Here is a 22,888-nt window from a genome sequence, read left to right on the forward strand (position 1 = left end):
GCTGGTGCAACAAGACGAGCTCAGCCTCTGCCTTCTGGCTGAGATGTCACCCTTGACACAGCAATGCCTGCCTGGAGATAATGATGGCAGTTGCCAAAAGGGCTTCGTTTGGCACATGGTATCTTGAAAGGACGTACACCGTCCTTTCAGATATCAAAGGCTAGTTCAAATGACATACAAATGAGAACTCTCCAATGGAGTCTTACAGTAGTTGGAGAGTCCAAAAAACACTCCGTCAGTCATTTCACTGAGAGTCATTGATTGGGGACACCAAGAATATAGGAAGGAATGCACAAAGAAAGGATGAAATTGTGTTCAGGATCGGGGGAAGGGATGAACAGGGCGTGCTTGCCTTGAATCCAGGCTTTGTTGGGGGGTGGGGCATAAAGATCAAACGGGTCTGAAACTACAAAGTGGTGATGGTAACACAGTATCACCAGAGTTACACAACAGTGTTCCCAAATTGCAACAATGATGAAAAAGTTTACTAATCCCAACTTAACCAACAAAAGTACAGGAAACCATACAAAAAATAAAACATCACCAGAAAGGTGGAAACAAAGCAAATGCAAAGCAGTTCAGGGGAAAGGAACTCCATGTCCCCTGGGGGCAGACCGAGTTGCCAGCGTCCACGGTGAGCAGACGGGGATGGAGGCTGCAGAGCCGACCGCTCCCCTGGACGTGGTGTTTCCGGCAAGGGCTCTGGGTGTCTGTCCAGAGCGGGGGCTCGTTCTCCCTGCAGGGGTGGGTGAGTCATCGTGGGCGTCTGGGTGTTGCGCGGGAGCCAGGGCAGGCTCTCCCTGCCGAGGCGGTGACTCCTCCTCTGCCTCGGGTTCTCCTGCCAGAGCCCGAGCAGGTAGAGGTGCACGTGGAGGTGGAGGTTCTGGCTGAGGGGGTGGGACATCAGTGCCTGGGGCTGGGGGTCCTGCAGGCATGGAGATCCGATCTGCCCGGTGTGCTGGCCAGTACCCAGCTGGCCTGGTGTCTCTGCGAGGGCAAGTCTCGGTTCTCCATCTGCCCTCGGTGGATCCCTGGGTCCTGCACCTGGAGCCAGCACCTCTGTAGGGACAGGTCTGGGAAGCGGAGCCTGGTTCCAGTTGGAGGCCAGTGCTAGAGCTGGGGGAGAAGCAAAGTTTGCCCACAGGCCAGCCTTGGCATGTGCGTCTCCCGGGACAGAAAGCTTCCAAGAGATTCCCAAAGAATACCCAGCGTCGGATGTCTTTTGGGACTGAAGTGTGCAAGATGGGGGGCGGGGGGTGTGAGGCCAGCGCTTGCTGCAGGCCCAGCAGCAGCTTTCGGGGACTCGTCCCTGTGTAGCTCAGCACCCCCTCCCCACACACTCCCGTGCACCAGCCCCAGCGTCCTCACCTCTGTGCTCTGGCGTGCTGGGCTCCAGGTCCTCCTGCTGCCTCAGAGGCCGGGGTTCTCGGGACTCTGGGTCGGAGCCGGGTGTGCTGAGCTCCGTGGCAGCCTCAGACTGGGCCGCCGGGTGTATCCTGGGCGGTGTCTCGGCAGCAGGCCTTCCCCGCCTCCGCTTCTCCCCCGGTGGGGCTGATGCCTCCGTGGGCACGCTCACCTGGAGCCTGCACTGGGCCTCACGGGCGGGGGGGTGGTGCTCCGACCCCTCCCTCCGGGAGGTGGATGGGGTGTCCCCGTCCTCGGCCTCATCACGTGGGAAGCTCTGCAACGACAGTGACCGTCAGCCAGCCATGCTAGGAGTTTTCCGAGCTGGGCCTGGGCAGTGGAGCCGCTGCTTCTGCCTGCTCGAACTTCTCTTCCCAGAAGGGTCAGAGACGTGTGTCTGCTCAGATCCCCACCCGGGAGGAAAGAGTCCCACCTGAGGGTGTGAGGTCCGCCTGGGCGGCCGCCGCTGCCCGCACTCTCCCCATCCCGCCCAGCCTGCTCTCCCCTGGGGTGTGGACACAACTTGTCCGCAGGCTTCTGACCCCACATCCGCCTGGGCTTCCTTGAGGGAGACACACCCCGAGAAACCCGCATCCACACACACAGGCAAAGGACCCGCTGTTTCCGGGTGGCATGGGAGAGGCGGCCTGGTCCGTCCTGGGGCTCCCCGTGTTACCTTTCTGTTTCTCCGGGCAAAGGGCCAGAGGCCTCTCGGGGGTGTCCTGAGCCAACGTCGACAGGGTGCCCGCGCACACTGCCTGTGAGCACTCCTGAGGCCCCGGCCTCTGGGCAGGGGCAAACAGCAGAACATCCTGGCAGCCAGTGAACTGGCTGGGGGCTCCTCTCCGCTCTGGAGGCCTGGATACCCGGGCTGCGGGTTCTGTTGGGTTCTGTTGCCGGCAGGTGACATCATCTCCTGGGGTTCGTGCTGAGGTCCCTTCCCCAAAACTTCCCAAGGGAATCTCTGGGTTTCTGACTGCTCGACCACCCCCCTTAGGCCATGTGCAGGCACAGTGACACCCACACAGCCCAGCCCACAGCCCTGGGGAGGCCTGGGTTCAGCCAGGGCCTGAGCTCCGAGGACCCCACTGCTCTCAGACCAGGCTCCTTCTTCTCATAAGTGGTGTGGCCCTGGACAAGCATATGCCCCTCAGGGTTGCCCCAGTCTCTCCATCTGCAGAGTGGTGGTCATTCTCCCATCTGCTTCCTAGGTCTGTCGGCCTACGAGCAGCTCCATGCCTTTCCACCTGGGGCCGATATCACGTGGAGCTTGTGCGCTGAGACTTCAGAAAGAAAGATTCCATCCAGGGCTGACACAGCACAGAATGGGGCAGAACGAGGCCTGGATGTGCCGTGGTACCCAGGAAAAGGCACTCCCCCTCCTGACTGTTTTGAGACCCCGCATCCAAGTTGGAGGACCGAAAGGAAGACTCGAAGGTCTCCCTCTCTTATAGAAAAGAGTAGCCAACTTTCTGCTCCTCTGTTTCCATTGAGATTCTGTTCAAGTGTCCCAGCTCGGCTTCTGCGGGTGGCTGAGCTTCTAATGGCTCCCTGCGTTCTTGTCTTTTCCTCTCCAAACCTTCCGTCCTTTTCCCCCTCCTGGGGTGGAAGGGCGCTGTCATTGCTTCTACCTTCGAGGCAGATTGAGGAAAAGTCTGGACCGTCGACTCCTTTCCTCTCTTTGGTTCCGTGTCTCTCTCTGGCTGTGTCCCTCTCTTTTCCTTTCTCAGTTCCGTCTGTGTCTTCCTCTTTCTCTCTCGTGTGTGGATGGATGGATGCTAGGGATGCACATGTATATGATTAGATGAGGGTTATGTTTTAGGGATAGGTTAGAGGGAGAGAAAGGCTTTAGGTCGGAGTTGGTCATGGGGGAAGGGTCAAGGGTGGTGGTGGTGTTGTTTCTTGGAATCTGAGTGCTGTGCATTCTTCGTCTCTTTCCATATGAACCCCTTCTCAGATACACCACTTGCAAGGAGTCTCTCATGTTCTGTTTCCTATCTTTTGCATTTGTGAATGCTTAGCTTCTCTGTTGTGAAGAGGTTCCATTGGATGGAAACCCATGGGTGTACTTCGTGTACCTCTTTGCCTTACTTGAAGAGACCCATTTCGACCTCCGCCCAGCAAATGGCAAGGAGACTCTGATGTTAAGGAGCCTTTGACCTACGCTTCTTTCTAGCTATCTCATGACATCAGTCTTTAGGGTGAGGTTTTCCCCCTATATTGAGGTGGTATGAGATCAAAACCAATAGCGTTCTTCAGATGTAGCTGTCTGGTTTTCCCATGGACATTGATTGAAGAGGCTTTCTTGTTCCCATTTGGATATTCTCCCCTTCTGTGTCAGAGATGAGTTGACCATGGATGCTGGGGTTTGTTTCTGGACCCTCCACTTTATTCCATCGATCTGGATCTGTGTGTGTTGTTGTATTCCCAATAGCATACTGTCCTGCTGCTGCTGCTGCGGCTAAGTCACTTCAGTCGTGTCTGACTCTGCGTGACCCCATGGCCTGCAGCCTACCAGGCTCCTCCGTCCAGGACGTTTTCCAGGCAAGAGTACTGGAGTGGGTCGCCATTGCCTTCTCCGATACTCTCCTGAGGATCCTAGTTTGGTCGTCTAATTTCCTTTCACACAACCTTGGATGTCCGTATCGGGGCTTTTTCGTCGGATTGTATTGACAGTTTAGGCTCTTTTCTGTCTCCGTACCCCTTTTGCAATTCTTTGTTCGGTGCGAAAATGCATTGGCATTTTGGGAGGAATAGCATCGAAGCTGTGGATTGCCTTGTGGGGCTGTGACATCATTTTCCCAATAGGAATTCTTTCCAGCCCTGAGCACAGCTTCTCTTTCCAGTGATTGGTGTGGGCTTGATCTTCCTTCTTCCATCTCTCGCCGTTTTGTGAGAACAGATCCATCCTTCCCTTCTGGGTTAGATGGACTGGTGGGTATCACTTCAGTGAATGGCATTGTCAGTGGGGGTGATAATTCCCTTCTCGTTGGAAGACTTTGCTGTGAGTATTAGAAATGCAAGTGACTTCTCTTCCCCTTCCTCCCTGTCCATCTCTCAGAGCCACTGGGAAACAGAGGCCTCATCCACGGTCACACAGGCCTGAGGGGGTGCAACTAGACCGTTGTTTCTTCAGGCCCTCAGTGCTGGACATCATCCGGGATCCTCTGTGTGTGTCTTCCTCAGTCTGGTGTCCCTTCAGACCTTTCCCTAGTTTTCACAGGCTTGTTGTGTTGGTGTTCTTTGTCTGTTTGGAGACACATCCTTGATAAGCTTTGTGTTTCCACTCATTCGTCTCGCGATGTATGACCTGTCTTTTGCTTTTGTCGTGAGGTCTTTCCCACAGTAGATATCTTTGATTTTGCAAAGTCCACTGTATTCTCTGGGTTTTTTTTTGTGGACTGGCTTTTAGTTTTGTGTGTGAAGACTCAAAGCACGTGTCCGGTTTCTGCTCATTGTTCTTCGAGATTTGTGACAAGTTTTCATGGAAAGTTTGTCTAGGGATAACTGGAAGTGAACTCGGTGTAAGGTGTCAAGTCTCCATCTCCATTCCTGTCATCCCCTGCAGTTTCCAATTCCCTGTTCCTGAGTGGTTTTAGAGACCTTGTGGGGAGTTTGGTTGCATTGGAGTTTGCATTTCCACCTTGATTCGATTCACACTGTTCTGCCCTCAGGGACACTGTCAAGGGGGAGTGAGGAGCAGCCTGCACTTCCAGCAGTGACCACACGGTGGGGCGAGTGCTGCTCTCCCCTCAGGGAGCCCCAGGCCACAGGCATCCCAGTGAGGAGCCAGCTCTGTGCTCAGCTGAAAGGAGTTAGTCTCTCAGGAGCCTCTGAGCCCTTGCCTTTGGATCACCCAGGGTGGGCATTTACTGGGACAGAAAAAATTGCCCTGAATTCCATGGACGGAAGAGCCTGGCTGTGTAGAGTTCGTGAGTTGCCGCGAATCAGACACAACTGAGGACACAAAAATTCTATAGATTAAAACACTTTTTGGGGGTGGGGGGGAGTGAAAGCGGGGGATGTGGGCTTTTCTGTCTTATATAATAGCCAAGGGAAATCTAGTTTAAACCTAAATTCACATAGACGGGAAAGGTATAGCTCTCCGTCACCCTATTAAAAAAAAAAAAAAAACTACTAAACTTTTCTGAAAGTTTATTTAGTAGCTTCCTTGAGCAGTTCATTGTGAAGCATTTTTTTTTTTCTGTGACATTGGCCTCATTAAAAAGCACGGTTTGCCTTTACTGGATAATTCTGTTCATTGGTTTCTTAGGGAACCTTGGTAATATTTGAGTTTCCTGGGGAGTATGGTCACATGACCTGGCCCTGGCCAATCGGTGCGTTCCACCTCCCTGGCCACTGTGATTGGCTCCGGGCTGGGGCAGTGCCCAATCGGGGCCCAGGGCCGGGCCTCCCGTTGGAAGCCAGGGGAAGACGAGCTGTCGTCCTGCTGGGGTAGGGGAAGGGGTGGGGCCGGGGGAGGTCAGGCTCCAGCAGTGGGAGGGGCGTGAGGCCCGCCTGCGGCAGTTGGTGACCTTCCTGCTCCCCTCAGGGCAGAGCCGCCGGCCTGAGAATGAGGGCGCTGCTGAGCCCAGGGCCTGGGATGGCCCGTTGCTGCTGTGGTCCCAGAGCTCCACCCGAGACCTGAGGGAAGCCGTCTGCCCGTGAGTCCTCTCCCGCTTGTCTGTCAGCTTGTTTGAACCATGCTGGGTTTTCTGCCCAGCTGGCTAAGGGGAGTCCCTGGAAATGCAAGGGTGTGGGTTTTGGCAGACTTCAGGGAAGACATGCCAGATGAGCCTGGGAGACTCCAGCTTAATCTGGATTCAGGAGATATCTCTTCGGGCCAGCTAGTAATTGTAGGATAAGCCTAATGAGTCTTCACAGGATGAAGAGAGTAACGTGCCAAGGTAGCAATCGATGTCCTCATTCGAGAGGATGAAGCTGGTGCTCAGAGAAGGGGGGAACTTGGCCACAGCAAGGAGGTGTGCACCCAGACAGAACCCCCAGATCCGGCCATTGGAGCTCAGGGAGGCCACTGGTGTGGCTTGTCCCTGTGGCAGGGGCCGAGGCACGCAGCCCACCCTGATTCCTGTGGGGGCCTGACTTGGGAAGTGCCATCTGGTAGCTTTGAGACTCACCAAACCAAATTGCACTGGAGAGAGGAGGGACACCTTCCTTCATCCACCCCCCACCCCCGCCGGATTCCCACATACCCTGACCCCTTTCTCCCGATTTCGGAGCCATTTCCAGAGTCCCGCTCATATGACCTCATTCGAAGTGCACTGTGGACGAGCTGCCATCTGCAGCTACTACCACAGCGGCCAAGGGCTTTAGCTCCCGACTACCTCCCTTCCTTTGGAACTTGGGGGCCCTCTACTCCCCACTTGCACACCACAGACCTTTGCTGAGGATTGTGGGGACCCTCACTCAGTTTGCAGTACGTTGTAGCCATCCCTGTCCTCTCTATACCTCCCTTGAAACTCAGCTTGTGAGCTCCTTTGGAGCAGCGTGGCCCACCTGGCTGCAACGGAAGAGACACAGCTGACAGTGAAACAACAGCTTAGATCTGAGACCCGGAAAGCTCTGTCAGAAGGGACCTCCCTCTTCACACCGTAGAGGCTGTAGGAGGCGCCAGGCTTTCGAACCAGTGCTGGGGCCAAAATGACTCCACAGCTGTTTTCCTTCCTGGGGAGGGTTCTGGCTCGAGTGGGAATGGCTCAAGTCTCCTAAGGTTCTGCAAGCCCACTGTGTGCAGATTCACGGTACACAGAGAGGAGAAGGTGGAGTCCTGCCCTGTAGGTGGTCACAGCTCACGGATGAGCCAGGCAGGCAGGCAGGCAGGGCATGAGAACACCTGAGCTGCCTTCATGAGTGAATGGTGTGGGGGCAGAGGAAGAGAAGCCAGTCTGCTCCCTCGTGTGGTGCCCCGGGCAGGTTGTCCCCAGAGGAAACCCTTACGACGGTGAGGACTATCACTGCTGTTTCCCAAGGGGTTCCGTCGGTGCGTGTCTTCCCCGGAGCGGTCAGGCCGTCTCTCAAGTACACGGGCCATGGGCATTGCCTCTCCTTGGAACTTCCCATGTGTTTCTCTTTTTTATGGAACACTGATTTTCTAGAGGGGTTCTGGGCCACAAGGATGTTGGGTCATTTTCTAGCCTTCTGTCATGAAGAACGCTTTCCTGGGTGTTGGGGTGGTTTGTTGTTCCAGCTCCCTTTCTTGGCTTCTTTTGGGAGCTGGTGCAACAAGACGAGCTCAGCCTCTGCCTTCTGGCTGAGATGTCACCCTTGACACAGCAATGCCTGCCTGGAGATAATGATGGCAGTTGCCAAAAGGGCTTCGTTTGGCACATGGTATCTTGAAAGGACGTACACCGTCCTTTCAGATATCAAAGGCTAGTTCAAATGACATACAAATGAGAACTCTCCAATGGAGTCTTACAGTAGTTGGAGAGTCCAAAAAACACTCCGTCAGTCATTTCACTGAGAGTCATTGATTGGGGACACCAAGAATATAGGAAGGAATGCACAAAGAAAGGATGAAATTGTGTTCAGGATCGGGGGAAGGGATGAACAGGGCGTGCTTGCCTTGAATCCAGGCTTTGTTGGGGGGTGGGGCATAAAGATCAAACGGGTCTGAAACTACAAAGTGGTGATGGTAACACAGTATCACCAGAGTTACACAACAGTGTTCCCAAATTGCAACAATGATGAAAAAGTTTACTAATCCCAACTTAACCAACAAAAGTACAGGAAACCATACAAAAAATAAAACATCACCAGAAAGGTGGAAACAAACCAAATGCAAAGCAGTTCAGGGGAAAGGAACTCCATGTCCCCTGGGGGCAGACCGAGTTGCCAGCGTCCACGGTGAGCAGACGGGGATGGAGGCTGCAGAGCCGACCGCTCCCCTGGACGTGGTGTTTCCGGCAAGGGCTCTGGGTGTCTGTCCAGAGCGGGGGCTCGTTCTCCCTGCAGGGGTGGGTGAGTCATCGTGGGCGTCTGGGTGTTGCGCGGGAGCCAGGGCAGGCTCTCCCTGCCGAGGCGGTGACTCCTCCTCTGCCTCGGGTTCTCCTGCCAGAGCCCGAGCAGGTAGAGGTGCACGTGGAGGTGGAGGTTCTGGCTGAGGGGGTGGGACATCAGTGCCTGGGGCTGGGGGTCCTGCAGGCATGGAGATCCGATCTGCCCGGTGTGCTGGCCAGTACCCAGCTGGCCTGGTGTCTCTGCGAGGGCAAGTCTCGGTTCTCCATCTGCCCTCGGTGGATCCCTGGGTCCTGCACCTGGAGCCAGCACCTCTGTAGGGACAGGTCTGGGAAGCGGAGCCTGGTTCCAGTTGGAGGCCAGTGCTAGAGCTGGGGGAGAAGCAAAGTTTGCCCACAGGCCAGCCTTGGCATGTGCGTCTCCCGGGACAGAAAGCTTCCAAGAGATTCCCAAAGAATACCCAGCGTCGGATGTCTTTTGGGACTGAAGTGTGCAAGATGGGGGGCGGGGGGTGTGAGGCCAGCGCTTGCTGCAGGCCCAGCAGCAGCTTTCGGGGACTCGTCCCTGTGTAGCTCAGCACCCCCTCCCCACACACTCCCGTGCACCAGCCCCAGCGTCCTCACCTCTGTGCTCTGGCGTGCTGGGCTCCAGGTCCTCCTGCTGCCTCAGAGGCCGGGGTTCTCGGGACTCTGGGTCGGAGCCGGGTGTGCTGAGCTCCGTGGCAGCCTCAGACTGGGCCGCCGGGTGTATCCTGGGCGGTGTCTCGGCAGCAGGCCTTCCCCGCCTCCGCTTCTCCCCCGGTGGGGCTGATGCCTCCGTGGGCACGCTCACCTGGAGCCTGCACTGGGCCTCACGGGCGGGGGGGTGGTGCTCCGACCCCTCCCTCCGGGAGGTGGATGGGGTGTCCCCGTCCTCGGCCTCATCACGTGGGAAGCTCTGCAACGACAGTGACCGTCAGCCAGCCATGCTAGGAGTTTTCCGAGCTGGGCCTGGGCAGTGGAGCCGCTGCTTCTGCCTGCTCGAACTTCTCTTCCCAGAAGGGTCAGAGACGTGTGTCTGCTCAGATCCCCACCCGGGAGGAAAGAGTCCCACCTGAGGGTGTGAGGTCCGCCTGGGCGGCCGCCGCTGCCCGCACTCTCCCCATCCCGCCCAGCCTGCTCTCCCCTGGGGTGTGGACACAACTTGTCCGCAGGCTTCTGACCCCACATCCGCCTGGGCTTCCTTGAGGGAGACACACCCCGAGAAACCCGCATCCACACACACAGGCAAAGGACCCGCTGTTTCCGGGTGGCATGGGAGAGGCGGCCTGGTCCGTCCTGGGGCTCCCCGTGTTACCTTTCTGTTTCTCCGGGCAAAGGGCCAGAGGCCTCTCGGGGGTGTCCTGAGCCAACGTCGACAGGGTGCCCGCGCACACTGCCTGTGAGCACTCCTGAGGCCCCGGCCTCTGGGCAGGGGCAAACAGCAGAACATCCTGGCAGCCAGTGAACTGGCTGGGGGCTCCTCTCCGCTCTGGAGGCCTGGATACCCGGGCTGCGGGTTCTGTTGGGTTCTGTTGCCGGCAGGTGACATCATCTCCTGGGGTTCGTGCTGAGGTCCCTTCCCCAAAACTTCCCAAGGGAATCTCTGGGTTTCTGACTGCTCGACCACCCCCCTTAGGCCATGTGCAGGCACAGTGACACCCACACAGCCCAGCCCACAGCCCTGGGGAGGCCTGGGTTCAGCCAGGGCCTGAGCTCCGAGGACCCCACTGCTCTCAGACCAGGCTCCTTCTTCTCATAAGTGGTGTGGCCCTGGACAAGCATATGCCCCTCAGGGTTGCCCCAGTCTCTCCATCTGCAGAGTGGTGGTCATTCTCCCATCTGCTTCCTAGGTCTGTCGGCCTACGAGCAGCTCCATGCCTTTCCACCTGGGGCCGATATCACGTGGAGCTTGTGCGCTGAGACTTCAGAAAGAAAGATTCCATCCAGGGCTGACACAGCACAGAATGGGGCAGAACGAGGCCTGGATGTGCCGTGGTACCCAGGAAAAGGCACTCCCCCTCCTGACTGTTTTGAGACCCCGCATCCAAGTTGGAGGACCGAAAGGAAGACTCGAAGGTCCCCCTCTCTTATAGAAAAGAGTAGCCAACTTTCTGCTCCTCTGTTTCCATTGAGATTCTGTTCAAGTGTCCCAGCTCGGCTTCTGCGGGTGGCTGAGCTTCTAGTGGCTCCCTGCGTTCTTGTCTTTTCCTCTCCAAACCTTCCGTCCTTTTCCCCCTTCTGGGGTGGAAGGGCGCTGTCATTGCTTCTACCTTCGAGGCAGATTGAGGAAAAGTCTGGACCGTCGACTCCTTTCCTCTCTTTGGTTCCGTGTCTCTCTCTGGCTGTGTCCCTCTCTTTTCCTTTCTCAGTTCCGTCTGTGTCTTCCTCTTTCTCTCTCGTGTGTGGATGGATGGATGCTAGGGATGCACATGTATATGATTAGATGAGGGTTATGTTTTAGGGATAGGTTAGAGGGAGAGAAAGGCTTTAGGTCGGAGTTGGTCATGGGGGAAGGGTCAAGGGTGGTGGTGGTGTTGTTTCTTGGAATCTGAGTGCTGTGCATTCTTCGTCTCTTTCCATATGAACCCCTTCTCAGATACACCACTTGCAAGGAGTCTCTCATGTTCTGTTTCCTATCTTTTGCATTTGTGAATGCTTAGCTTCTCTGTTGTGAAGAGGTTCCATTGGATGGAAACCCATGGGTGTACTTCGTGTACCTCTTTGCCTTACTTGAAGAGACCCATTTCGACCTCCGCCCAGCAAATGGCAAGGAGACTCTGATGTTAAGGAGCCTTTGACCTACGCTTCTTTCTAGCTATCTCATGACATCAGTCTTTAGGGTGAGGTTTTCCCCCTATATTGAGGTGGTATGAGATCAAAACCAATAGCGTTCTTCAGATGTAGCTGTCTGGTTTTCCCATGGACATTGATTGAAGAGGCTTTCTTGTTCCCATTTGGATATTCTCCCCTTCTGTGTCAGAGATGAGTTGACCATGGATGCTGGGGTTTGTTTCTGGACCCTCCACTTTATTCCATCGATCTGGATCTGTGTGTGTTGTTGTATTCCCAATAGCATACTGTCCTGCTGCTGCTGCTGCGGCTAAGTCACTTCAGTCGTGTCTGACTCTGCGTGACCCCATGGCCTGCAGCCTACCAGGCTCCTCCGTCCAGGACGTTTTCCAGGCAAGAGTACTGGAGTGGGTCGCCATTGCCTTCTCCGATACTCTCCTGAGGATCCTAGTTTGGTCGTCTAATTTCCTTTCACACAACCTTGGATGTCCGTATCGGGGCTTTTTCGTCGGATTGTATTGACAGTTTAGGCTCTTTTCTGTCTCCGTACCCCTTTTGCAATTCTTTGTTCGGTGCGAAAATGCATTGGCATTTTGGGAGGAATAGCATCGAAGCTGTGGATTGCCTTGTGGGGCTGTGACATCATTTTCCCAATAGGAATTCTTTCCAGCCCTGAGCACAGCTTCTCTTTCCAGTGATTGGTGTGGGCTTGATCTTCCTTCTTCCATCTCTCGCCGTTTTGTGAGAACAGGTCCATCCTTCCCTTCTGGGTTAGATGGACTGGTGGGTATCACTTCAGTGAATGGCATTGTCAGTGGGGGTGATAATTCCCTTCTCGTTGGAAGACTTTGCTGTGAGTATTAGAAATGCAAGTGACTTCTCTTCCCCTTCCTCCCTGTCCATCTCTCAGAGCCACCGGGAAACAGAGGCCTCATCCACGGTCACACAGGCCTGAGGGGGTGCAACTAGACTGTTGTTTCTTCAGGCCCTCAGTGCTGGACATCATCCGGGATCCTCTGTGTGTGTCTTCCTCAGTCTGGTGTCCCTTCAGACCTTTCCCTAGTTTTCACAGGCTTGTTGTGTTGGTGTTCTTTGTCTGTTTGGAGACACATCCTTGATAAGCTTTGTGTTTCCACTCATTCGTCTCGCGATGTATGACCTGTCTTTTGCTTTTGTCATGAGGTCTTTCCCACAGTAGATATCTTTGATTTTGCAAAGTCCACTGTATTCTCTGGGTTTTTTTATTTGTGGACTGGCTTTTAGTTTTGTGTGTGAAGACTCAAAGCACGTGTCCGGTTTCTGCTCATTGTTCTTCGAGATTTGTGACAAGTTTTCATGGCAAGTTTGTCTAGGGATAACTGGAAGTGAACTCGGTGTAAGGTGTCAAGTCTCCATCTCCATTCCTGTCATCCCCTGCAGTTTCCAATTCCCTGTTCCTGAGTGGTTTTAGAGACCTTGTGGGGAGTTTGGTTGCATTGGAGTTTGCATTTCCACCTTGATTCGATTCACACTGTTCTGCCCTCAGGGACACTGTCAAGGGGGAGTGAGGAGCAGCCTGCACTTCCAGCAGTGACCACACGGTGGGGCGAGTGCTGCTCTCCCCTCAGGGAGCCCCAGGCCACAGGCATCCCAGTGAGGAGCCAGCTCTGTGCTCAGCTGAAAGGAGTTAGTCTCTCAGGAGCCTCTGAGCCCTTGCCTTTGGATCACCCAGGGTGGGCATTTACTGGGACAGAAAAAATTGCCCTGAATTCCATGGACGGAAGAGCCTGGCTGTGTAGAGTTCGTGAGTTGCCGCGAATCAGACACAACTGAGGACACAAAAATTCTATAGCTTAAAACACTTTTTGGGGTTGGGGGGGAGTGAAAGGGGGGGATGTGGGTTTTTTTGTCTTATATAATAGCCAAGGGAAATCTAGTTTAAACCTAAATTCACATAGACGGGAAAGGTATAGCTCTCCGTCACCCTATTAAAAAAAAAAAAAAAAAACTACTAAACTTTTCTGAAAGTTTATTTAGTAGCTTCCTTGAGCAGTTCATTGTGAAGCATTTTTTTTTTTTTCTGTGACATTGGCCTCATTAAAAAGCACGGTTTGCCTTTACTGGATAATTCTGTTCATTGGTTTCTTAGGGAACCTTGGTAATATTTGAGTTTCCTGGGGAGTATGGTCCCATGACCTGGCCCTGGCCAATCGGTGCGTTCCACCTCCCTGGCCACTGTGATTGGCTCCGGGCTGGGGCAGTGCCCAATCGGGGCCCAGGGCCGGGCCTCCCGTTGGAAGCCAGGGGAAGACGAGCTGTCGTCCTGCTGGGGTAGGGGAAGGGGTGGGGCCGGGGGAGGTCAGGCTCCAGCAGTGGGAGGGGCGTGAGGCCCGCCTGCGGCAGTTGGTGACCTTCCTGCTCCCCTCAGGGCAGAGCCGCCGGCCTGAGAATGAGGGCGCTGCTGAGCCCAGGGCCTGGGATGGCCCGTTGCTGCTGTGGTCCCAGAGCTCCACCCGAGACCTGAGGGAAGCCGTCTGCCCGTGAGTCCTCTCCCGCTTGTCTGTCAGCTTGTTTGAACCATGCTGGGTTTTCTGCCCAGCTGGCTAAGGGGAGTCCCTGGAAATGCAAGGGTGTGGGTTTTGGCAGACTTCAGGGAAGACATGCCAGATGAGCCTGGGAGACTCCAGCTTAATCTGGATTCAGGAGATATCTCTTCGGGCCAGCTAGTAATTGTAGGATAAGCCTAATGAGTCTTCACAGGATGAAGAGAGTAACGTGCCAAGGTAGCAATCGATGTCCTCATTCGAGAGGATGAAGCTGGTGCTCAGAGAAGGGGGGAACTTGGCCACAGCAAGGAGGTGTGCACCCAGACAGAACCCCCAGATCCGGCCACTGGAGCTCAGGGAGGCCACTGGTGTGGCTTGTCCCTGTGGCAGGGGCCGAGGCACGCAGCCCACCCTGATTCCTGCGGGGGCCTGACTTGGGAAGTGCCATCTGGTAGCTTTGAGACTCACCAAACCAAATTGCACTGGAGAGAGGAGGGACACCTTCCTTCATCCACCCCCCACCCCCGCCGGATTCCCACATACCCTGACCCCTTTCTCCCGATTTCGGAGCCATTTCCAGAGTCCCGCTCATATGACCTCATTCGAAGTGCACTGTGGACGAGCTGCCATCTGCAGCTACTACCACAGCGGCCAAGGGCTTTAGCTCCCGACTACCTCCCTTCCTTTGGAACTTGGGGGCCCTCTACTCCCCACTTGCACACCACAGACCTTTGCTGAGGATTGTGGGGACCCTCACTCAGTTTGCAGTACGTTGTAGCCATCCCTGTCCTCTCTATACCTCCCTTGAAACTCAGCTTGTGAGCTCCTTTGGAGCAGCGTGGCCCACCTGGCTGCAACGGAAGAGACACAGCTGACAGTGAAACAACAGCTTAGATCTGAGACCCGGAAAGCTCTGTCAGAAGGGACCTCCCTCTTCACACCGTAGAGGCTGTAGGAGGCGCCAGGCTTTCGAACCAGTGCTGGGGCCAAAATGACTCCACAGCTGTTTTCCTTCCTGGGGAGGGTTCTGGCTCGAGTGGGAATGGCTCAAGTCTCCTAAGGTTCTGCAAGCCCACTGTGTGCAGATTCACGGTACACAGAGAGGAGAAGGTGGAGTCCTGCCCTGTAGGTGGTCACAGCTCACGGATGAGCCAGGCAGGCAGGCAGGCAGGGCATGAGAACACCTGAGCTGCCTTCATGAGTGAATGGTGTGGGGGCAGAGGAAGAGAAGCCGGTCTGCTCCCTCGTGTGGTGCCCCGGGCAGGTTGTCCCCAGAGGAAACCCTTACGACGGTGAGGACTATCACTGCTGTTTCCCAAGGGGTTCCGTCGGTGCGTGTCTTCCCCGGAGCGGTCAGGCCGTCTCTCAAGTACACGGGCCATGGGCATTGCCTCTCCTTGGAACTTCCCATGTGTTTCTCTTTTTTATGGAACAGTGATTTTCTAGAGGGGTTCTGGGCCACAAGGATGTTGGGTCATTTTCTAGCCTTCTGTCATGAAGAACGCTTTCCTGGGTGTTGGGGTGGTTTGTTGTTCCAGCTCCCTTTCTTGGCTTCTTTTGGGAGCTGGTGCAACAAGACGAGCTCAGCCTCTGCCTTCTGGCTGAGATGTCACCCTTGACACAGCAATGCCTGCCTGGAGATAATGATGGCAGTTGCCAAAAGGGCTTCGTTTGGCACATGGTATCTTGAAAGGACGTACACCGTCCTTTCAGATATCAAAGGCTAGTTCAAATGACATACAAATGAGAACTCTCCAATGGAGTCTTACAGTAGTTGGAGAGTCCAAAAAACACTCCGTCAGTCATTTCACTGAGAGTCATTGATTGGGGACACCAAGAATATAGGAAGGAATGCACAAAGAAAGGATGAAATTGTGTTCAGGATCGGGGGAAGGGATGAACAGGGCGTGCTTGCCTTGAATCCAGGCTTTGTTGGGGGGTGGGGCATAAAGATCAAACGGGTCTGAAACTACAAAGTGGTGATGGTAACACAGTATCACCAGAGTTACACAACAGTGTTCCCAAATTGCAACAATGATGAAAAAGTTTACTAATCCCAACTTAACCAACAAAAGTACAGGAAACCATACAAAAAATAAAACATCACCAGAAAGGTGGAAACAAAGCAAATGCAAAGCAGTTCAGGGGAAAGGAACTCCATGTCCCCTGGGGGCAGACCGAGTTGCCAGCGTCCACGGTGAGCAGACGGGGATGGAGGCTGCAGAGCCGACCGCTCCCCTGGACGTGGTGTTTCCGGCAAGGGCTCTGGGTGTCTGTCCAGAGCGGGGGCTCGTTCTCCCTGCAGGGGTGGGTGAGTCATCGTGGGCGTCTGGGTGTTGCGCGGGAGCCAGGGCAGGCTCTCCCTGCCGAGGCGGTGACTCCTCCTCTGCCTCGGGTTCTCCTGCCAGAGCCCGAGCAGGTAGAGGTGCACGTGGAGGTGGAGGTTCTGGCTGAGGGGGTGGGACATCAGTGCCTGGGGCTGGGGGTCCTGCAGGCATGGAGATCCGATCTGCCCGGTGTGCTGGCCAGTACCCAGCTGGCCTGGTGTCTCTGCGAGGGCAAGTCTCGGTTCTCCATCTGCCCTCGGTGGATCCCTGGGTCCTGCACCTGGAGCCAGCACCTCTGTAGGGACAGGTCTGGGAAGCGGAGCCTGGTTCCAGTTGGAGGCCAGTGCTAGAGCTGGGGGAGAAGCAAAGTTTGCCCACAGGCCAGCCTTGGCATGTGCGTCTCCCGGGACAGAAAGCTTCCAAGAGATTCCCAAAGAATACCCAGCGTCGGATGTCTTTTGGGACTGAAGTGTGCAAGATGGGGGGCGGGGGGTGTGAGGCCAGCGCTTGCTGCAGGCCCAGCAGCAGCTTTCGGGGACTCGTCCCTGTGTAGCTCAGCACCCCCTCCCCACACACTCCCGTGCACCAGCCCCAGCGTCCTCACCTCTGTGCTCTGGCGTGCTGGGCTCCAGGTCCTCCTGCTGCCTCAGAGGCCGGGGTTCTCGGGACTCTGGGTCGGAGCCGGGTGTGCTGAGCTCCGTGGCAGCCTCAGACTGGGCCGCCGGGTGTATCCTGGGCGGTGTCTCGGCAGCAGGCCTTCCCCGCCTCCGCTTCTCCCCCGGTGGGGCTGATGCCTCCGTGGGCACGCTCACCTGGAGCCTGCACTGGGCCTCACGGGCGGGGGGGTGGTGCTCCGACCCCTCCCTCCGGGAGGTGGATGGGGTGTCCCCGTCCTCGGCCTCATCACGTGGGAAGCTCTGCAACGACAGTGACCGTCAGCCAGCCATGCTAGGAGTTTTCCGAGCTGGGCCTGGGCAGTGGAGCCGCTGCTTCTGCCTGCTCGAACTTCTCTTCCCAGAAGGGTCAGAGACGTGTGTCTGCTCAGATCCCCACCCGGGAGGAAAGAGACCCACCTGAGGGTGTGAGGTCCGCCTGGGCGGCCGCCGCTGCCCGCACTCTCCCCATCCCGCCCAGCCTGCTCTCCCCTGGGGTGTGGACACAACTTGTCCGCAGGCTTCTGACCCCACATCCGCCTGGGCTTCCTTGAGGGAGACACACCCCAAGAAACCCGCATCCACACACACAGGCAAAGGACCCGCTGTTTCCGGGTGGCATGGGAGAGGCGGCCTGGTCCGTCCTGGGGCTCCCCGTGTTACCTTTCTGTTTCTCCGGGCAAAGGGCCAGAGGCCTCTCGGGGGTGTCCTGAGCCAACGTCGACAGGGTGCCCGCGCACACTGCCTGTGAGCACTCCTGAGGCCCCGGCCTCTGGGCAGGGGCAAACAGCAGAACATCCTGGCAGCCAGTGAACTGGCTGGGGGCTCCTCTCCGCTCTGGAGGCCTGGATACCCGGGCTGCGGGTTCTGTTGGGTTCTGTTGCCGGCAGGTGACATCATCTCCTGGGGTTCGTGCTGAGGTCCCTTCCCCAAAACTTCCCAAGGGAATCTCTGGGTTTCTGACTGCTCGACCACCCCCCTTAGGCCATGTGCAGGCACAGTGACACCCACACAGCCCAGCCCACAGCCCTGGGGAGGCCTGGGTTCAGCCAGGGCCTGAGCTCCGAGGACCCCACTGCTCTCAGACCAGGCTCCTTCTTCTCATAAGTGGTGTGGCCCTGGACAAGCATATGCCCCTCAGGGTTGCCCCAGTCTCTCCATCTGCAGAGTGGTGGTCATTCTCCCATCTGCTTCCTAGGTCTGTCGGCCTACGAGCAGCTCCATGCCTTTCCACCTGGGGCCGATATCACGTGGAGCTTGTGCGCTGAGACTTCAGAAAGAAAGATTCCATCCAGGGCTGACACAGCACAGAATGGGGCAGAACGAGGCCTGGATGTGCCGTGGTACCCAGGAAAAGGCACTCCCCCTCCTGACTGTTTTGAGACCCCGCATCCAAGTTGGAGGACCGAAAGGAAGACTCGAAGGTCCCCCTCTCTTATAGAAAAGAGTAGCCAACTTTCTGCTCCTCTGTTTCCATTGAGATTCTGTTCAAGTGTCCCAGCTCGGCTTCTGCGGGTGGCTGAGCTTCTAGTGGCTCCCTGCGTTCTTGTCTTTTCCTCTCCAAACCTTCCGTCCTTTTCCCCCTTCTGGGGTGGAAGGGCGCTGTCATTGCTTCTACCTTCGAGGCAGATTGAGGAAAAGTCTGGACCGTCGACTCCTTTCCTCTCTTTGGTTCCGTGTCTCTCTCTGGCTGTGTCCCTCTCTTTTCCTTTCTCAGTTCCGTCTGTGTCTTCCTCTTTCTCTCTCGTGTGTGGATGGATGGATGCTAGGGATGCACATGTATATGATTAGATGAGGGTTATGTTTTAGGGATAGGTTAGAGGGAGAGAAAGGCTTTAGGTCGGAGTTGGTCATGGGGGAAGGGTCAAGGGTGGTGGTGGTGTTGTTTCTTGGAATCTGAGTGCTGTGCATTCTTCGTCTCTTTCCATATGAACCCCTTCTCAGATACACCACTTGCAAGGAGTCTCTCATGTTCTGTTTCCTATCTTTTGCATTTGTGAATGCTTAGCTTCTCTGTTGTGAAGAGGTTCCATTGGATGGAAACCCATGGGTGTACTTCGTGTACCTCTTTGCCTTACTTGAAGAGACCCATTTCGACCTCCGCCCAGCAAATGGCAAGGAGACTCTGATGTTAAGGAGCCTTTGACCTACGCTTCTTTCTAGCTATCTCATGACATCAGTCTTTAGGGTGAGGTTTTCCCCCTATATTGAGGTGGTATGAGATCAAAACCAATAGCGTTCTTCAGATGTAGCTGTCTGGTTTTCCCATGGACATTGATTGAAGAGGCTTTCTTGTTCCCATTTGGATATTCTCCCCTTCTGTGTCAGAGATGAGTTGACCATGGATGCTGGGGTTTGTTTCTGGACCCTCCACTTTATTCCATCGATCTGGATCTGTGTGTGTTGTTGTATTCCCAATAGCATACTGTCCTGCTGCTGCTGCTGCGGCTAAGTCACTTCAGTCGTGTCTGACTCTGCGTGACCCCATGGCCTGCAGCCTACCAGGCTCCTCCGTCCAGGACGTTTTCCAGGCAAGAGTACTGGAGTGGGTCGCCATTGCCTTCTCCGATACTCTCCTGAGGATCCTAGTTTGGTCGTCTAATTTCCTTTCACACAACCTTGGATGTCCGTATCGGGGCTTTTTCGTCGGATTGTATTGACAGTTTAGGCTCTTTTCTGTCTCCGTACCCCTTTTGCAATTCTTTGTTCGGTGCGAAAATGCATTGGCATTTTGGGAGGAATAGCATCGAAGCTGTGGATTGCCTTGTGGGGCTGTGACATCATTTTCCCAATAGGAATTCTTTCCAGCCCTGAGCACAGCTTCTCTTTCCAGTGATTGGTGTGGGCTTGATCTTCCTTCTTCCATCTCTCGCCGTTTTGTGAGAACAGGTCCATCCTTCCCTTCTGGGTTAGATGGACTGGTGGGTATCACTTCAGTGAATGGCATTGTCAGTGGGGGTGATAATTCCCTTCTCGTTGGAAGACTTTGCTGTGAGTATTAGAAATGCAAGTGACTTCTCTTCCCCTTCCTCCCTGTCCATCTCTCAGAGCCACCGGGAAACAGAGGCCTCATCCACGGTCACACAGGCCTGAGGGGGTGCAACTAGACTGTTGTTTCTTCAGGCCCTCAGTGCTGGACATCATCCGGGATCCTCTGTGTGTGTCTTCCTCAGTCTGGTGTCCCTTCAGACCTTTCCCTAGTTTTCACAGGCTTGTTGTGTTGGTGTTCTTTGTCTGTTTGGAGACACATCCTTGATAAGCTTTGTGTTTCCACTCATTCGTCTCGCGATGTATGACCTGTCTTTTGCTTTTGTCATGAGGTCTTTCCCACAGTAGATATCTTTGATTTTGCAAAGTCCACTGTATTCTCTGGGTTTTTTTATTTGTGGACTGGCTTTTAGTTTTGTGTGTGAAGACTCAAAGCACGTGTCCGGTTTCTGCTCATTGTTCTTCGAGATTTGTGACAAGTTTTCATGGCAAGTTTGTCTAGGGATAACTGGAAGTGAACTCGGTGTAAGGTGTCAAGTCTCCATCTCCATTCCTGTCATCCCCTGCAGTTTCCAATTCCCTGTTCCTGAGTGGTTTTAGAGACCTTGTGGGGAGTTTGGTTGCATTGGAGTTTGCATTTCCACCTTGATTCGATTCACACTGTTCTGCCCTCAGGGACACTGTCAAGGGGGAGTGAGGAGCAGCCTGCACTTCCAGCAGTGACCACACGGTGGGGCGAGTGCTGCTCTCCCCTCAGGGAGCCCCAGGCCACAGGCATCCCAGTGAGGAGCCAGCTCTGTGCTCAGCTGAAAGGAGTTAGTCTCTCAGGAGCCTCTGAGCCCTTGCCTTTGGATCACCCAGGGTGGGCATTTACTGGGACAGAAAAAATTGCCCTGAATTCCATGGACGGAAGAGCCTGGCTGTGTAGAGTTCGTGAGTTGCCGCGAATCAGACACAACTGAGGACACAAAAATTCTATAGCTTAAAACACTTTTTGGGGTTGGGGGGGAGTGAAAGGGGGGGATGTGGGTTTTTTTGTCTTATATAATAGCCAAGGGAAATCTAGTTTAAACCTAAATTCACATAGACGGGAAAGGTATAGCTCTCCGTCACCCTATTAAAAAAAAAAAAAAAAAAACTACTAAACTTTTCTGAAAGTTTATTTAGTAGCTTCCTTGAGCAGTTCATTGTGAAGCATTTTTTTTTTTTTCTGTGACATTGGCCTCATTAAAAAGCACGGTTTGCCTTTACTGGATAATTCTGTTCATTGGTTTCTTAGGGAACCTTGGTAATATTTGAGTTTCCTGGGGAGTATGGTCCCATGACCTGGCCCTGGCCAATCGGTGCGTTCCACCTCCCTGGCCACTGTGATTGGCTCCGGGCTGGGGCAGTGCCCAATCGGGGCCCAGGGCCGGGCCTCCCGTTGGAAGCCAGGGGAAGACGAGCTGTCGTCCTGCTGGGGTAGGGGAAGGGGTGGGGCCGGGGGAGGTCAGGCTCCAGCAGTGGGAGGGGCGTGAGGCCCGCCTGCGGCAGTTGGTGACCTTCCTGCTCCCCTCAGGGCAGAGCCGCCGGCCTGAGAATGAGGGCGCTGCTGAGCCCAGGGCCTGGGATGGCCCGTTGCTGCTGTGGTCCCAGAGCTCCACCCGAGACCTGAGGGAAGCCGTCTGCCCGTGAGTCCTCTCCCGCTTGTCTGTCAGCTTGTTTGAACCATGCTGGGTTTTCTGCCCAGCTGGCTAAGGGGAGTCCCTGGAAATGCAAGGGTGTGGGTTTTGGCAGACTTCAGGGAAGACATGCCAGATGAGCCTGGGAGACTCCAGCTTAATCTGGATTCAGGAGATATCTCTTCGGGCCAGCTAGTAATTGTAGGATAAGCCTAATGAGTCTTCACAGGATGAAGAGAGTAACGTGCCAAGGTAGCAATCGATGTCCTCATTCGAGAGGATGAAGCTGGTGCTCAGAGAAGGGGGGAACTTGGCCACAGCAAGGAGGTGTGCACCCAGACAGAACCCCCAGATCCGGCCACTGGAGCTCAGGGAGGCCACTGGTGTGGCTTGTCCCTGTGGCAGGGGCCGAGGCACGCAGCCCACCCTGATTCCTGCGGGGGCCTGACTTGGGAAGTGCCATCTGGTAGCTTTGAGACTCACCAAACCAAATTGCACTGGAGAGAGGAGGGACACCTTCCTTCATCCACCCCCCACCCCCGCCGGATTCCCACATACCCTGACCCCTTTCTCCCGATTTCGGAGCCATTTCCAGAGTCCCGCTCATATGACCTCATTCGAAGTGCACTGTGGACGAGCTGCCATCTGCAGCTACTACCACAGCGGCCAAGGGCTTTAGCTCCCGACTACCTCCCTTCCTTTGGAACTTGGGGGCCCTCTACTCCCCACTTGCACACCACAGACCTTTGCTGAGGATTGTGGGGACCCTCACTCAGTTTGCAGTACGTTGTAGCCATCCCTGTCCTCTCTATACCTCCCTTGAAACTCAGCTTGTGAGCTCCTTTGGAGCAGCGTGGCCCACCTGGCTGCAACGGAAGAGACACAGCTGACAGTGAAACAACAGCTTAGATCTGAGACCCGGAAAGCTCTGTCAGAAGGGACCTCCCTCTTCACACCGTAGAGGCTGTAGGAGGCGCCAGGCTTTCGAACCAGTGCTGGGGCCAAAATGACTCCACAGCTGTTTTCCTTCCTGGGGAGGGTTCTGGCTCGAGTGGGAATGGCTCAAGTCTCCTAAGGTTCTGCAAGCCCACTGTGTGCAGATTCACGGTACACAGAGAGGAGAAGGTGGAGTCCTGCCCTGTAGGTGGTCACAGCTCACGGATGAGCCAGGCAGGCAGGCAGGCAGGGCATGAGAACACCTGAGCTGCCTTCATGAGTGAATGGTGTGGGGGCAGAGGAAGAGAAGCCGGTCTGCTCCCTCGTGTGGTGCCCCGGGCAGGTTGTCCCCAGAGGAAACCCTTACGACGGTGAGGACTATCACTGCTGTTTCCCAAGGGGTTCCGTCGGTGCGTGTCTTCCCCGGAGCGGTCAGGCCGTCTCTCAAGTACACGGGCCATGGGCATTGCCTCTCCTTGGAACTTCCCATGTGTTTCTCTTTTTTATGGAACAGTGATTTTCTAGAGGGGTTCTGGGCCACAAGGATGTTGGGTCATTTTCTAGCCTTCTGTCATGAAGAACGCTTTCCTGGGTGTTGGGGTGGTT

At 55.2% G+C, this 22,888-nt stretch overlaps 3 protein-coding genes and 1 long non-coding RNA gene across 4 annotated transcripts in view; 1 reads left to right on the forward strand and 3 right to left on the reverse strand.

The window, feature by feature from the left end:
* Window positions 1-22,888, forward strand: part of LOC145534150 (uncharacterized) — a 694,441-nt gene that overhangs the window by 594,483 nt on the left and 77,070 nt on the right. Inside the window, exons 79-81 of the long non-coding RNA XR_014074276.1 lie at window positions 5,957-6,068; window positions 13,600-13,711; window positions 21,244-21,355. This is a non-coding gene — a long non-coding RNA (uncharacterized LOC145534150). The remainder of the gene's footprint in view (window positions 1-5,956; window positions 6,069-13,599; window positions 13,712-21,243; window positions 21,356-22,888) is intronic.
* On the reverse strand, window positions 464-2,993 carry LOC145533929 (uncharacterized). The gene is made up of 3 exons (XM_081561277.1): window positions 2,081-2,993; window positions 1,369-1,681; window positions 464-1,116 (listed from the first exon to the last, which is right to left on the reverse strand). Exons 1-3 carry the CDS (start codon window positions 2,315-2,317, stop codon window positions 488-490), a joined length of 1,179 nt encoding a protein of 392 aa, XP_081417403.1. The 5' UTR covers window positions 2,318-2,993; the 3' UTR covers window positions 464-487.
* On the reverse strand, window positions 8,099-13,169 carry LOC145533905 (uncharacterized). Its single transcript, XM_081561251.1, has 3 exons — window positions 9,718-13,169; window positions 9,006-9,318; window positions 8,099-8,753 (listed from the first exon to the last, which is right to left on the reverse strand). Exons 1-3 carry the CDS (start codon window positions 9,952-9,954, stop codon window positions 8,125-8,127), a joined length of 1,179 nt encoding a protein of 392 aa, XP_081417377.1. The 5' UTR covers window positions 9,955-13,169; the 3' UTR covers window positions 8,099-8,124.
* LOC145533918 (uncharacterized) lies at window positions 15,744-20,817 on the reverse strand. Its single transcript, XM_081561267.1, has 3 exons — window positions 17,361-20,817; window positions 16,649-16,961; window positions 15,744-16,396 (listed from the first exon to the last, which is right to left on the reverse strand). Exons 1-3 carry the CDS (start codon window positions 17,595-17,597, stop codon window positions 15,768-15,770), a joined length of 1,179 nt encoding a protein of 392 aa, XP_081417393.1. The 5' UTR covers window positions 17,598-20,817; the 3' UTR covers window positions 15,744-15,767.

Source organism: Giraffa tippelskirchi, chromosome 14, assembly GCF_054371585.1.
Source record: "Giraffa tippelskirchi isolate mGirTip1 chromosome 14, T2T-mGirTip1v1.2.pri, whole genome shotgun sequence".
Classification (NCBI taxonomy): Eukaryota; Metazoa; Chordata; class Mammalia; order Artiodactyla; family Giraffidae; genus Giraffa; species Giraffa tippelskirchi.

Coding starts and splice junctions, on each gene's coding strand:
- LOC145533929 (XM_081561277.1), bottom strand. CDS start 2,317: ATGATGTCACCTGCCGGCAACAGAACCCAACAGAACCCGCAGCCCGGG. Junction 1,682..2,080: donor TTGCCCGGAGAAACAGAAAG/GTAACACGGGGA, acceptor CTGTCGTTGCAG/AGCTTCCCACGTGATGAGGC. Junction 1,117..1,368: donor CAGCACGCCAGAGCACAGAG/GTGAGGACGCTG, acceptor CTTCTCCCCCAG/CTCTAGCACTGGCCTCCAAC.
- LOC145533905 (XM_081561251.1), bottom strand. CDS start 9,954: ATGATGTCACCTGCCGGCAACAGAACCCAACAGAACCCGCAGCCCGGG. Junction 9,319..9,717: donor TTGCCCGGAGAAACAGAAAG/GTAACACGGGGA, acceptor CTGTCGTTGCAG/AGCTTCCCACGTGATGAGGC. Junction 8,754..9,005: donor CAGCACGCCAGAGCACAGAG/GTGAGGACGCTG, acceptor CTTCTCCCCCAG/CTCTAGCACTGGCCTCCAAC.
- LOC145533918 (XM_081561267.1), bottom strand. CDS start 17,597: ATGATGTCACCTGCCGGCAACAGAACCCAACAGAACCCGCAGCCCGGG. Junction 16,962..17,360: donor TTGCCCGGAGAAACAGAAAG/GTAACACGGGGA, acceptor CTGTCGTTGCAG/AGCTTCCCACGTGATGAGGC. Junction 16,397..16,648: donor CAGCACGCCAGAGCACAGAG/GTGAGGACGCTG, acceptor CTTCTCCCCCAG/CTCTAGCACTGGCCTCCAAC.